The sequence below is a fragment of the Pongo abelii genome, chromosome 13, assembly GCF_028885655.2.
Source record: "Pongo abelii isolate AG06213 chromosome 13, NHGRI_mPonAbe1-v2.0_pri, whole genome shotgun sequence".
NCBI classification, from domain to species: Eukaryota; Metazoa; Chordata; class Mammalia; order Primates; family Hominidae; genus Pongo; species Pongo abelii.
Window position 1 is genome coordinate 83,932,535 of NC_071998.2, and position 13,411 is coordinate 83,945,945.

The 13,411-nt window shown below is 55.9% G+C and overlaps 1 protein-coding gene across 3 annotated transcripts in view; it reads left to right on the forward strand.

Annotated features, from left to right (window-relative positions):
• FGD3 (FYVE, RhoGEF and PH domain containing 3) overlaps positions 1–12,822 on the forward strand; it is an 84,407-nt gene extending 71,585 nt beyond the window's left edge. For 2 of the 3 annotated variants that reach the window (XM_054519476.2, NM_001133218.3), the window contains 4 exon segments: positions 6,363–6,485; positions 9,272–9,412; positions 11,129–11,269; positions 11,924–12,822. In XM_054519476.2, the coding sequence (XP_054375451.2) occupies positions 6,363–6,485; positions 9,272–9,412; positions 11,129–11,269; positions 11,924–12,175 (657 nt within the window). In that variant the 3' untranslated portion in view covers positions 12,176–12,822. 3 annotated transcript variants of the gene reach the window in all.
• Positions 12,823–13,411: the final 589 nt, after the last annotated feature.

The window sequence follows — 13,411 nt, forward strand, 5'->3', positions numbered from 1 at the left end:
AGTGATGCCCTGGCCTTCTAGGAGAGAATCTCCTCTCACTTGTCTCTTCTTCTTGTGTCTGGCCTCACCTGGCTTCCTGGCCACCCTCCCCTGAGATGCCCTGGGTTCCCCTTGCCCTGCTAGACCCCAGGGCCTTGACACTTGCTGTTTGCTCTGTCCAAATCTATGAAGCCCCGTATCCTGCCCCGGGGGCCCCTGATAAAAATGTCTCAATGACAGGAACCCGCCCATCAGCAACTTTTTTTTTTTTTGAGACAGAGTCTCGCTCTGTCACCCAGGCCGGAGTGCGGTGGCACAATCTCAGCTCACTGCAACCTCCACTTACCAGGTTCAAGTGATCCTCCTGCCTCAGCCTCCCAAGTAGCTGGGACTACAGGCACATGCAACCATGCCCAGCTAATTTTTTGTATTTTTAGTAGAGACGGGGTTTCACTATGTCAGCCAGGATGGTCTCAATCTCTTGACCTTGTGATCCGCCCGCCTCAGCTGGGATTACAGGCATAAGCCACCATGCCCAGCCTATGATGAGAATCCGCCCATCAGCAAATTTTTGTATTGCCAAACAGTAAGTGTGAGGCTGGCTGTGCCCCAGACTCACAGAGTTCTTTAGGCCCTTTTCTGGAGCATTTAGGAAAGTTATGAAAAGCAATGTGTACTCATAGTGTGAGTGCAGCCACAGAAGCGTGAGCTGCCCACAGTGGACACACAATCGCAGGGTCACAGTGGGGATGTGACAGCCCACACCCGTGCGTGCGAGGCACTGCCTGATCAGCCCCACTGCCTGGCATCCCACAGCCAGGGCAGACATCCCTGACAGTTTCCATGGTGACGCGCTGGCACAGAGCACTGCCTCCCACACGCACAGCTCACATAAGGAATGAACTTGGCTGGCCTCTGCCCGATGACCCTCCATGTCCAGCCCCGGGCCCTGGGCCAGGCTTATGGAGACATCCGTGGTCACAGTCCTGCCACAGAGGCATCAAGGCTCAGTGAGAGCCACCTGTCCTTTGTGAATGCATCTGTCCTGGATGTGAGCCCACAGGACATGGAGAGCCACCTTCAGTGTCTTGGGGAGGCAAGGAAGCAGAAGTGGGTGGAGGCCACGTGCTGAGGGATGCCCTGGGTGGGCAGGACCTGGGCGGGTTGTAGGAACAGCAGGAGCCCAGGCCTGGCTGAGGGGATCCACATAGGGCATCTGAGTGTGGGACAGGGTCCTGGGGAGTCTAACCCCGGGTTGGTACCCAGACAGGAGAATGTTCTAGCTGGAAGAACCTGCAAGGCCATGGTTTAAAATGTTTTAACTTGTGGGAAGACACAGCTTGGAGATGGCCTTGGAGCAGGGCTTTGAGCAAATGCCGCCTCTTGAGCCTCACTTGGCTCTGGGCAGAGAGATCAGAGAAGCTGTCAGGCGCCGCTGGCCACACAGGCAATGCCCCTATTGGCCACCTGCCTCCGTCACAGGCGAGAAGGTAACTGGGGCTCAGGGCTTCAGTCAGTGTCCGGGCATCTGCTGGACCAGGCTGTGGCCAGCAGACCCGCTGTGCCTCGATGGGTGCGCCCAGCTGGGTGGACAGCGCCGCCTGCCCCACTCCCTTTACTTCCCCTGGCCCAGGGCTCAGCTGCCTCAGGTTCTGCAGCAGCCTGGGGAGCCAGGTACTCAGGGTCACAATTCCAGTTCCGATCTCCTGTCTCTGTTCCTTATCCACACCAAGCCAGAGCTGGGCCCACGACAGACCACCAAACAACAACAGACCTCGGCTCCAGCCCAGGGCCTCCCTACGCCCAGTGGATGTGGCCTGGCCTGGCCCTGTGTTCCTCACTGGTGTCTTCCTGTGAGCAAAAACAGCAGAGTTGAGACGAGGGTAGGAGCTGGGACAGCTCAGTGTCTGTGTCAAGCTGCACAGGGTGAATGTGGTGTGATGGAGGTGAGCTCAGTGTGCATTTTACAAAGCACTCAAAAGCAAGTTCATTCTCTCACCAACAACAGTGATTTTTGCTACAGTATACCAAACTTCAACTTACTTCCTGAGCCCAATTTCTTCAGTGGTATAGTCCCTGTAAGCCCCTTTCCTACGAGAAGCTACACCCAAGCCAGGAAGTTTTGCAAGAGGCCTTGCAGAATTCAAAGCCTTCCCTGATGGGCAAGCATCGAGTTGCTCTTAACAGAAACACAAAATGTCAGAATCCAAAAGGTCTCTTAGGGCCTACGACCCACCATGGGTGACACACGAACCCCTCCAAGGAGCCAGTGAGGCATCTAAGGGCACCCTTGACAGGCCAGTGCCAGGGCCTCTTCTCAGGCACTGCCCCTCCTGGGACAAGGCCACGCCCTGTGTCAACCCTCGGGGCTCCAGGGCAGGGCTGGAGCAGAGGCATGAGGCCTCAGCCTGGCCACCCTCCTGTTGGAATAGCCCCAGGCAGTGCCTGCGCCTCACAGCCTGTGTCCCCTGCTGGGTCATTTCCAGCATCTGATGAAACTGACTCGGTTTCATCAGGGCCACTTACTGGGCTCCAATTCTGTGTAACTCAGCTGTGCCCCCTGTTCCTAGATGTGCAGCTCAATTTGCTCAAGAAAAAATGCTGGAGGGAGCAGCCCCGTTGGCCCTTGGTGGAGACCACTTTTTGGGTCAACGCTGGTGTGTTTTGGGCGCTTTGGGGGTGAAGTCACTCGGTCAGATACTGAGGAAGCCACAGTTCTCCATCTTCCTGGAGAGACTTGGGCTCAGGTTTTCTGATATCCCGACATCCACAACGAAAACCTGAGCTCCCTTCTTTGGGTCAACCTGCGTGGTAACTTCATCCACAAAGGGGCGTGTGCATGGCCGAGAGACCATCGCTGGCTACTCAGGTGGGCCTCTTGCCTCTCAACTACTGGGTCATGCCTACAAATTCAGCCACACCTTGATGATGGGAGCTGGAGGGTTGGCCTCGGTGGGCTGCAGACCTCAGCTCCATGGGAGCGGGTGCAGGGCCAGGACCCACCCCGAGTGCTCAGCTCAGCTCCATAGCTGGGAAGATTTGCCAGATAAAGGAAGCCAGTGGGACTCCCGGCACTGCCTCAGCCCTGAGCCACACTCGCTGCTTCCAGAATTGTCCTCTGTCCCTTCACTGGGACCCGGTCCCCGCTGGTCCTCAGAGGCCAAGCTCTTGCTGTGCACCCAGCCCCGCAGGTACCTGTCCTCCCACATGGTTGTTCTTTGCTCCTTCAGCCCCTGCTGCCCGCTGCCCCATGGGCACGCCCTATGTTGTTCTCAGCTGCCATGCAGTGCTGCCCCTGGGTGCTGTGGCCGGGGTCCCCCTTCCGGGGTCAAAAGCAGGCAGTTCTGGGCTGAGGTGCACATCGGGGCCGCCCTTCCACTAATCACTCCCACTTCCCAGCCTTTCTGGGTGCCCATCTGGAGAAGAGGTTTTTGCCGCCAGGTCAGTGATGCCCATTCCCTGCCTAGTGTGCTTGGAGCCCCCACTGTGGTCTTGGGTGTGAGAGAAACTGCAGAGGGAGCCCAGGCCGCCTCACCTGTGTCTTTGGAGCAAGGCCCATTCAACAGAGGTGCTGGGGAGCTGCAGCACAGCGAGTGAGAGTCCCTGTCACCCTCAAAGAAGCCAGCCCTGCCCTTGGGCTCCTGTGCCAAGCAGGCCAGGCGCTGGGGGGACCTGCAGGTGGGCCAATGAAGGGGGACCACAGACCAGGCCACACAGCTGGAAGTGCCCGGCTAGAATTTGCACAGAGGCACTGGTGTCAATTTGTTGGGGCTGCCAGAACAAAATACTACCTGAGGCTGAAGTCTGAGATCAAGGTGTGGGCAGGGTTGGTTTATCCTGAGGCCTCTCCTTGGCTTGGAGATGTCAGTTTCCTGTTTCCACACATGGTCTTCCCTCTGTGTCTCTGTGTCTCTGTGTCCTCATCTCTTCTTATAAAGACACCAGTAAGATTGAATCAGGACCCAACCTAAGACCTCATTTTAACTTAATGTCTCTTTAAAGGCCCTGTCTCCAAATATAGTCACATTCAGAGTTACTGGGAATTATATTTTCAACATATGAATTTGGGGGGACATAGTTCAGCCCATCACAGCCTCCAATGCTTATGCCCAATCTGAGCCACCCCTTTCTTGCTTCTTCACCCCCAACCAGTTCAGTTCATCTTTTTCTTTCTTTTTTTTTTTGAGTTGGGATCTTGCTGTGCTCTCCAGGCTGGAGTGCAGTGGTGTGATCACAACTCACTGTAGCCTTGACCTCTCAGGCTCAAGCAATCCTCCTACCTAAGCCCCCCAAATATCTGGGACTACAGGCACGTGCCACCACATCAGCTAATTTTTTGAATTTTTGTTGAGACGGGGTCTCACTATGTTGCCCAGATTGGTCTCGAACTTCTGGCCTCAAGCAATCCTCCCGCCTCAGCCTCCCAAAGTGCTGGAATTACATGCGCGAGCCACTGCGCCTGGCCCTCTTTCTCCTTAAACCTGAAGAGTTTATGTTAAACTTTTTTTAAGCATATGTTGTTTAGCATTTTCCTATGGCAGTTTTGGACCCATACAAGTGGGGATAACCGCAGTGAGTATCCCTCCCCAGCTCCAGAAACCTCAGCCTGGTGCTGTTCTTATGGCCCCTCGGCCCCCAGCCCTGCCACACACACACACACACACACACACACACACACACACACACACACATTCTATTTTCTGTAATATTTTAAAGCATATCCCGCACACACACACACAGGCGCGCGCGCGCGCACACACACACACACACACACTTCTATTTTCTGTAATATTTTAAAGCATATCCCGGACCTCTTTTTATTCTGCTCAGCTACAGTAATGGTAAGCTTATTTTAGGTAGTTTTCTTTTAAACAGGAAAAAAAAAGAAAGAAAGAAAAACACCTGCAGGCTTCAGTTTCCCTGACTGGAGAAGTTGAGATAAACATTTCTAGTGGCAGCTCCAGCTCTGACATCCTGGGGAACTCGATACATATCTTTGCCTTTTCCTAAAGTCTTCTTAACAGTGGTTTCTGCACCCATAACAAAGTGTCTCAAGGGAGGCGCCTCCTCCCCAGAGGAAATGCTGGGTGTGGACCAAGCTTCAAAAGCCCAGGAAGTTATTTCATCAAATGATGGGGCCTTTCCAGGGGCTGCAGGCTATTGTAACAGGAAAGGGTAATTAGCAACTTGCCAAACGCAGTCGGGGTTTTATGTACTGTGATGAGGCTTAGGACCCAGGGACCAGTCACCCATCCCATTTTACAGGTGAGGAAACTGAGGCTCAGAAAGGAGAGGTGAGTCATCCAGGGTCTCATGGCTGACATGAGGCAGGAGCCTGGGGTCTCTCCACCTGGCACTGTTCATAATCAGACAGGGAAACCAAGGCTGGACTGGGCAGCCCCAGGCTACACCTGCTCCAGCCTCCACACCACCCTTCTCTGTAGGCAGTTCAGGCACAGGAGACAGAGGAGGGTACAGCCCCTGACCCTGGCCTCAGCTCTTCATGGCTTCCTCACATGTCCTCACAGATTTTTTTTTTTTTTTTTTTTTTTGAGACAGAGTCTCGCTCTATCGCCCAGGCTGGGGTGCAATGGCGCGATCTCGGCTCACTGCATCACTGCAACCAACCTCTGCCTCCTGGGTTGAAGCAATTCTCCTGCCTCAGCCTCCCGAGTAGCTGGGATTACAGGCATCCACTATCACTACCACGCCCGGCTATTTTTTGTATTTTTTTTAGTAGAGATGGAGTTTCACCATGTTGGCCAGGCTGGTCTCAAACTCCTGACCTCAAGTGATCTGCCCGCCTCAGCCTCCCAAAGTGCTGGGATTACAGGCATGAGCCACTGCGTCCAGCCTCCCCCTAAAATGTTGCCATGCTTGTCTGCACACTCAGCCATGTGGGTGCACACCCATATTCATCCATGTGGCGTGCCTGGAGGGTGTGGCCCCCGGTGCCCAGCATAGAGTAGGCGCATGGCCACACAGCTCCGGTTGCAGGCAGGGATGCCCCCGTCCCCAGGGCTGCAGGCCATGGCTGTGCTGCCCACTGCCCACCCTAGTAAGTGCTGTGTTCCTCCAGCTGTGGCTCCTTTCAATAGTTTCTCAGATGCACCAGATAAAGTCATTGGCCAAGTTGTTCCAAACCTGAAGATCTTGATCCACTTAAAATCTTTACTTGGTGCAATGGGCACAGGCAGCCGCTGGGAGGTGAGGGAGGGAAGAGAGACGTGGCCGACTTGGCTCTTCATTCCCTTCTGCATGTTCCACTTTTTGCCTTAAGCCTGTGTGGCTTTTACAGTCACAAGAGCTGCCACTCCACTGCCGTGTGGGGTAGGGTGCACACATGATTCGGAAGTTGATGGCATCTATTTGCCTCTTTGTAGCTCGAGCCCAGAAAACTATCCTCTAAGACCAGACGTGACAAGGAGAAGCAGAGCTGTAAGAGCTGTGGTGAGACCTTCAACTCCATCACCAAGAGGAGGCATCACTGCAAGCTGTGCGGGGTGGTGAGTCCCGGGAGAGGGGGACAGGGACAGGAGGCCACCCGTCCTCTGCTCTGACAGAGCAGCTGAGTCCTCACTAGCAGCACACCAGCCATGCACACCAGCCCTGCATAGAAGGGCTTCCTGATCCTGGCTCATGGATATAGATGCCTTTGAGTGCAAAACTGTCCTGTCCGAAGTAGAATCGAATCACTTTTCTCTGGTCAGCTCTGGTGTTCAACAAACACTCCTTGTGGTTGAAAAAGTGCTGGAATTGGAACCACAGAACCCCTAGCTGGGTGACCTTGAGAACAAGGAGATGATAATCCTCATTCCTTGCAAGGTGTATTGGAGACGGGTGAAGGGTGTGGCTGTGCTGGAAGCTCCTACTGCTGGCCTTTGCCCCAGCGCTCCAGTGATGCTGAAGGCCTAGTGGGCCCATGTGATGAGGCAATGCCTCCGACTGGCGCCCCAGCTGCACACCATCTCCATTCCCCTCACTCCAAAACCCTTTCTCCTGAGAATGGAGAAAATTCAATGCTTAATGTTGAATGTAAAAGTATCCCTGAGGGAGGAATGGATCATTTAAGTATCTTTAGGTTAAGAGATTAAAGTTGAATCTGTGTTAGCAACTGGATCTCAGCACAGTATGCTTTGGAGGTGTTTTTCCAAAGGGCACCAGCAACCTGTGCCTGAAGCAGTTGATGTTGCTTGTCATACCTTTGCCACATAGCGGGGGGCAGCAGGGGGAGGGGAATAAGTAGATGAATCCTTGGAAGGATGGATGATGGATGGATGGGTGGGTGGAAGGATGGATGAATGGATGAGTGGATGGAGAGGTGGGTGAATTGATAGGTAGATGGATGCATGGATGGATGGATGGAGAGATGGATGGATGAGGGGATGGATGGATAGGTGGGTAGTTAGATAAATGGCATATGGAAGTATGAATGGAAGTGGATATATAGGAAGTATAAATGGATGACTGGAGATTTGATGGATGGATGGATGGATGAACAGACGAATAGTTGGATGGCATACAGAAGTATGGATGGATGGGTGGATAGATGAATGGTTGGATGGATGGATGAATGGATGAGTGGATAATGAATGGGTGGATGAATGGATGGATGGGTGGATGAAGGGATGATGGATGGATGGATGATGGATGGATGAATGGATGGTAGAGGATGGATGGGCAGGCAAGTGGGAAATGTGATCCGTGCCTCTTAAAGAACTCTCAGTTTGGGGCCCAGTTTGTACTCCAGAATTGGGGGATTTAACTCAAACCTGGTTTCCCCATCAGACGTGAGGGGAATCTGTTGCTTTAAGAGCCATCCTCAGAATACATGCCCTGGTCCCTGCTCAGCTCCAGGCTTCAGGCTTTGTGACTACTCAGGATCGGAAGCTGCGGCCTCCGTTAATCTTCCTTGGAGTGAGCGTCCTCATGGCCAACCTGGACTTCCCCGCACAGCAGAGGTGGCTCAGTGCCCTCAGTGACGTCACTGCATCTCTGTGTCAGCCTGCTGGGGCTTAGCTTGGCTTTCATTGCCTTGCTTTGCCCAGTATTCCTGCTTCCTCACACAAGAAGTGATAGAGAAAAGAGAAATTCCAAAAATCCCCATAAAAGTAGGACTCCAGAAGAGGGTGCCTTCCGTCTACTTAAAAAGAGCAATCTCCCCTCTGCTGTGGCTCCTGAGACCTGCGATATGAGCTCAGTGTTTGAGTGCCATGGTCCCTTAGCAGCCAGTGCCTGCAGGTTTAGGTTCAAACTAGAATTTCCCAAGGTTTGAACAAGGATCTCCAAGTCCTCTGCAACATTCAGTACTCGGGGCAGGATGGAACAGGAGAAGCAGATGCAGAAGTGGGTGTGGGTGGCGCTGAGACAGCAGGAGCCTCTGTGTGCTGGGAAAAGGATCCAGCAGAGGGAGGGAGACCGAGGCAGAGAGAGACAGGACCATCGATGGGATGCAGCTGGAGGGGCCAGAGGAGGGGGCACAAAGGGGCCTGCTGGGAGTGTCCAGGGTAGGAAAAGCTCTGGAAAAGTCACTGAGGAGCACTCCTTGGCTAAATTCCCATGCTCCACCCATGCATCTGAATCACATTCCACTGTACAGACAGACCATGACGACTTCATCCATTCATCTGCCTATGGACACGGGTTGCTTCCAGCTTTTGGCTATTGTGAATAACGCTGCTATGGACATGAATGTACAAACATCCCTTCAGATCCTCCTTTCAGTTCTTGCGGGTGCATACCCCGAGTGGAACTGTTGCATCATATGGTAACTCTGTGTTTAACATTTTGAGGAACCACCCTACTGCTTCCCACAGAGGCTGCACCAGTTTACTTCCCACCAACAGTGCAAGGATTCCAATTTCTCCACATTTGTGCCAACACTATTTTCTTTTTGTCGCTGTTGTCATTGTTTGTCTGGAAAATAGCCATGCTGAGGGGTGAGAGGTGGTTTCTGGTTATGAATTTGATTTGCATTTCCCTGATGGCCAGTGATGGGGCGTCTTCCCGTGTGCTTGGTGGCTCTTCTCACTCTTCCTCCCATGCACACAAGACTCCTGGACTCTGGATCCTCCAGGACAGGAGGGTGCGTACCAGACACCCAGCAGGGCCAGCCTTGCTCTCTGCCCTCAGACAGGGCTCCCCTCAAGGAGAAGCTCTTACCCCTCCCCACACTGTGTTAAGTCTCCTCCAGCCCACTCCACCTCCCACCCGCTCCACCTCTCCTCTGGCCTCTTCCTGGATAATCCTCTGTCCCAGGGCACTGGGGTCACAGGTGCCCTCTGTTTGGCAGGTCATCTGCGGGAAGTGCTCCGAGTTCAAGGCCGAGAACAGCCGGCAGAGCCGTGTCTGCAGAGAGTGTTTCCTGACACAGCCAGTGGCCCCCGAGAGCCCCAGCCCCGAGGCTCCGGCCGAGCCCAGGCAGAGCACAGAGGTGTGTGCTCCCAGCTCCTGCTCCCCTCCTGGTGGCGCGGCAGAGCCTCCAGACACCTACCTGCTCCTGTGCCCCAGCAGCTCCAGCTGCCTCTGCTTTCGGAGGGTCCCTGGGACCAGGATAGATGTGGGTGTGTCTCAGTGGGGCCCCCAGGCTGGGAACACACTCAGAAGATCCTGTGTGTGCACGCTGGCTTCTCGGGACCAGCCAGGGCCAAGGCTTGGGAACCATTTGCATCCAGGAGTTAGATGGGAACAAGTGTCACTCCTGGTCACCTGGTTGGAGGGCATGGATTGAAGCTGCCCTCAAGTCCAGGCCTTGAGGCCCACCTGAGGGGAGATACTGCCCTTCTCTCCGCCTGCCTCACCTCCAGCTGTCAGAGGGTGAGCAGGGCCCTGGAGGCAGGCGCCCCCTCCTCCTCCTCCCTGTACCCTTCTCCTCCTCCCCATACCCTTCTCCTCCTCCTCCCTGTCTCCTTCTCCTCTTCCTCCCCCTCCTTCCTCTCCCTCCGCCTCCCTATCTTTCTCCTTCTCCTCTCCCTCCTCCTCCTGCTCCCTCTCCTCCCCGTACCCTTTTTCTACTCTTCCCTCTCCTTCTCCTCCTCCTTTCTCTCCCTCCCCCTCCCCCTCCCCTTCTCCTCCTCCCTCTCCCCTTCTCCTCCTCCCCATCTTCTTCTCCCCGGCACTCCTCTCCTTCTCTTCCTCTTTTCCTCCTCCACTCCTCTTTCTGAGAGTAGCTGCTGCTTTCCCTGCCTTCGTTCCTCAAGAATACAGTCTATTCTGGGGGTTGCAGGAAAGCTGAAAAAGAAAACGTGAGTTTCCCGAAAAGCTCATCGCCCTTTCTCTCCACTCGACACAGCCTGCGGTTTGCAGCGCCAGCTGCACGTTGGGGTCTCCTGGGAAGCTTCTAGTGTTGATCTCCCTCCTAGAGGCTCAGTGAGGTGATCAGGGGGTCAGTGTGTTTTCAGGGTCCCAGCTGCTCTGACTTACAGCTGTGGTTGGAGCCCTGACCTAGGTCCTTGGTCTAAGAAGTCAAGGATATAAGTCTATTAGGACTGAGCGTTAAATGGTCTTAATGGTGAAGAAGAACCTTGCTGCCCACCGAGCTCCCTCATGCCTGCAATTTAAATACCGAGGTGTGTTCTGAGAGCCCCAGGTCCTTGGGGCATGGGCCTCCAGGGCCCTGCAAGGTGGACTCTGGCCTCGAAGGGGGGCCCAGGTTTGAGGGGTCCAGCTCTGGCAGGGGGTGTCTAAGCCATGTCCAAATGGTGGACAGTAGCTCCAACAGTGACATGACAGAGGGAGGGCCTGTGTGTGTGGCGTGTGTGGTGTGTGTGCTGTGTGTGCATGCACGTGCATGTATATGGTGTGTGTAGAACTGACACGCTTGAAGTCCCTGTCCCATGACCCACCCTCAGGTACTTGCTGTCGGGTTTTCCTATGATTTTGATGTGTCCTGACCCAGCATATGGATGCTCTCCCCTTGGAGGGCCCAGCCTGCAAACCCCATCTGATACCACACACGCCTATGTCCTGCAGGCTTCTAGTGACCCTTGCAAGCCGGGTGAGGCTGGTCCCAGTCTCTGTGCAGGCCTTGGCCATGTCTCCACAGCCAGCTCCTCCCAAGCAGTGGCCCTGGCCCTACCCCAGCCTCCTCAGAACAGGGCGTGACCACTGCAGGCGAGACTGCCCCTAACCTGTGTCTTTGTGTTCCCAGAAGACACCCACTGCAGACCCCCAGCCCAGCCTGCTCTGCGGCCCCCTGCGGCTGTCAGAGAGCGGTGAGACCTGGAGTGAGGTGTGGGCCGCTATCCCCATGTCAGATCCCCAGGTGCTGCACCTGCAGGGAGGCAGCCAGGTACGTGTCCCCACCCCACCAGGCCCTCAGGGGAGCAGCCCAGAGCCTCAGGCCTGAGGCACCCACAGCAGGCCTGCGCCACCAGGTGGGGCCCACCTGCTTGAGCAGTGTTACCTAGGGCCTCAGTTTCCCCAGCAGTGCAGAATTCCCTCTGCTTGCCAGTCACAGGAGACAGAACCCACCGGCACCTGGGTGGACCCCAGAGCCAGCCAGGGGGCAAGGAGGGGTGGGCCAAGGGGGCACAAAGGGTGGCCAGGAGCCGCAGAACCTGTCAGGTGAGACTCAGGAACCCACGCAGCCCTGGCCTGGCCCCTTGGAGCCCCAGTTGCTACTGTCACAGGGGCTGGCCTGTCCTGCCTCGCCTCCCCAGGGGCCAGACAGCCCAAAGAAGGCCATGGAGTCTGGGGGTCTGGTGAGGTAGGGAAGGCATCCTCCTCCCTATATCTCCCTCGGGAAGAACCAGTGGGTCCCCCCACGAACTGTCCTCCTGTTGACAAAAGGCAGTGCAGGCACAGCCACCAGACCCCTCGGGCTCAGCACTTGCCTTGCGTTGCAAGGGTCTGGGAGTGGCTTCCTGGGAAAGGCCCCCATCACTGAGGTGAGCCCGAGGCCGGGAAGCTGTGGTCCCGCTGACCATCTGCTCCTCTGCTGCAGGACGGCTGGCTGCCCCGCACCATCCCTCTCCCCAGCTGCAAACTGAGTGTGCCGGACCCTGAGGAGAGGCTGGACTCGGGGCATGTGTGGAAGCTGCAGTGGGCCAAGCAGTCCTGGTACCTGAGCGCCTCCTCCGCAGAGCTGCAGCAGCGGTGGCTGGAAACCCTAAGCACTGCTGCCCGTGGGGACACAGCCCAGGACAGCCCGGGGGCCCTGCAGCCTCAGGTCCCTATGGGCGCAGCTGCTCCGTGAGCTGAGTCTCCCACTGCCCTACACACCACACCACATTGGACCTGTGCTGTCCTGGGAGGTGGTGTCGGAGGCCCCATGAAGAGCGCCCTGGACTGCTGAGGGTGGGCCAGCAGCCCAGAGTTCAGGACACTTGGCTTTGGAGGGAAGGAAACTGAGGCCCAGAGAGGGGCAACCACTGGCCAAGGGTCACCCAGCAAGTCTTGGCTAAGAGCCTGGCCTCCAGCCCCAGCAGTGTGGCCCAGAGCAGGGGCCGACTGCCAAAGTAACCATCATCCATATGGGCCGTGTAGTGATGCTGGCCCGGAAGGCAGAAGGAGGCAGCATGGGCACTGCCAGGGACAGCCACATCCTGCTGGTCTGCAGTGTGGTCCACCCTGCCTCTGCCCAGCCTGTCTACACTGTGTGAGCTGAATCGTGACTCGCTTCCCACCTCCTTTCTCTGTCCTCTTCTGAGGTTCTGCCTGCAGCCCCCAGGAGGTGGGCCTTGCCCCATCCTAGCTGGACTCATGGTTCCTAAATAACTGCGCTCAGAAGCTCTGCTAGGACTTACCCCAGCCACTGAGTGGCAGGCGCATGAGATTTGTGGCTGTTCCTGATGCTAGTGGCACACAGTGCTTATCTGCATAAATAAACACTGACCACCAGCAGTGGGCGCAGACTCGGTGATCTCTCCCCAGCCCCTCAGCAGCGTCCCCCCGCAAGGTGGGCTGGCTGATAAAGGGTTGAGGGACAAGGGTGATGGAATCACATCGGCCACACACACCACCTGGAAAGCAGTTCTGCATCTGTTGTCCTGCCAGGGGGTGGGCAGGTGGCAGGTGAAGATGGCCAGGCTGAGAGATGGGGAGGGTGGAGTGCAGGGCACTCAAGATGGTGCCAGTGGGGACCTTGCAAAGGCTACTGGGGTGGGGGTGCTGTTTGCACCAGAGCCCTGAGGGCCTCTGGGAGAGAGTGGGGGAATTTAGGGACCAGTGATTGGGGGTGCTCACTGGTCAGGACCCCCGCCCCTTTAATATTCATGTAGCACCACGTGGAGACACCTGGGAAGACAAGCAGGGCACCTACCTGGGGGACTGAGAGGGCAGGAGGAAGAGCCAGAAATGGGAGACTGGTCACAGGTGATGGGGGGGACAGGTGAGATGGGAACACAGGTGAGGGCACAGATGAGCTCCCGCGAGCTCTAGCTGGGCCATGCTTGGGATGCTGCTGCAGCCACTACACACGGAGCCCCTGCTG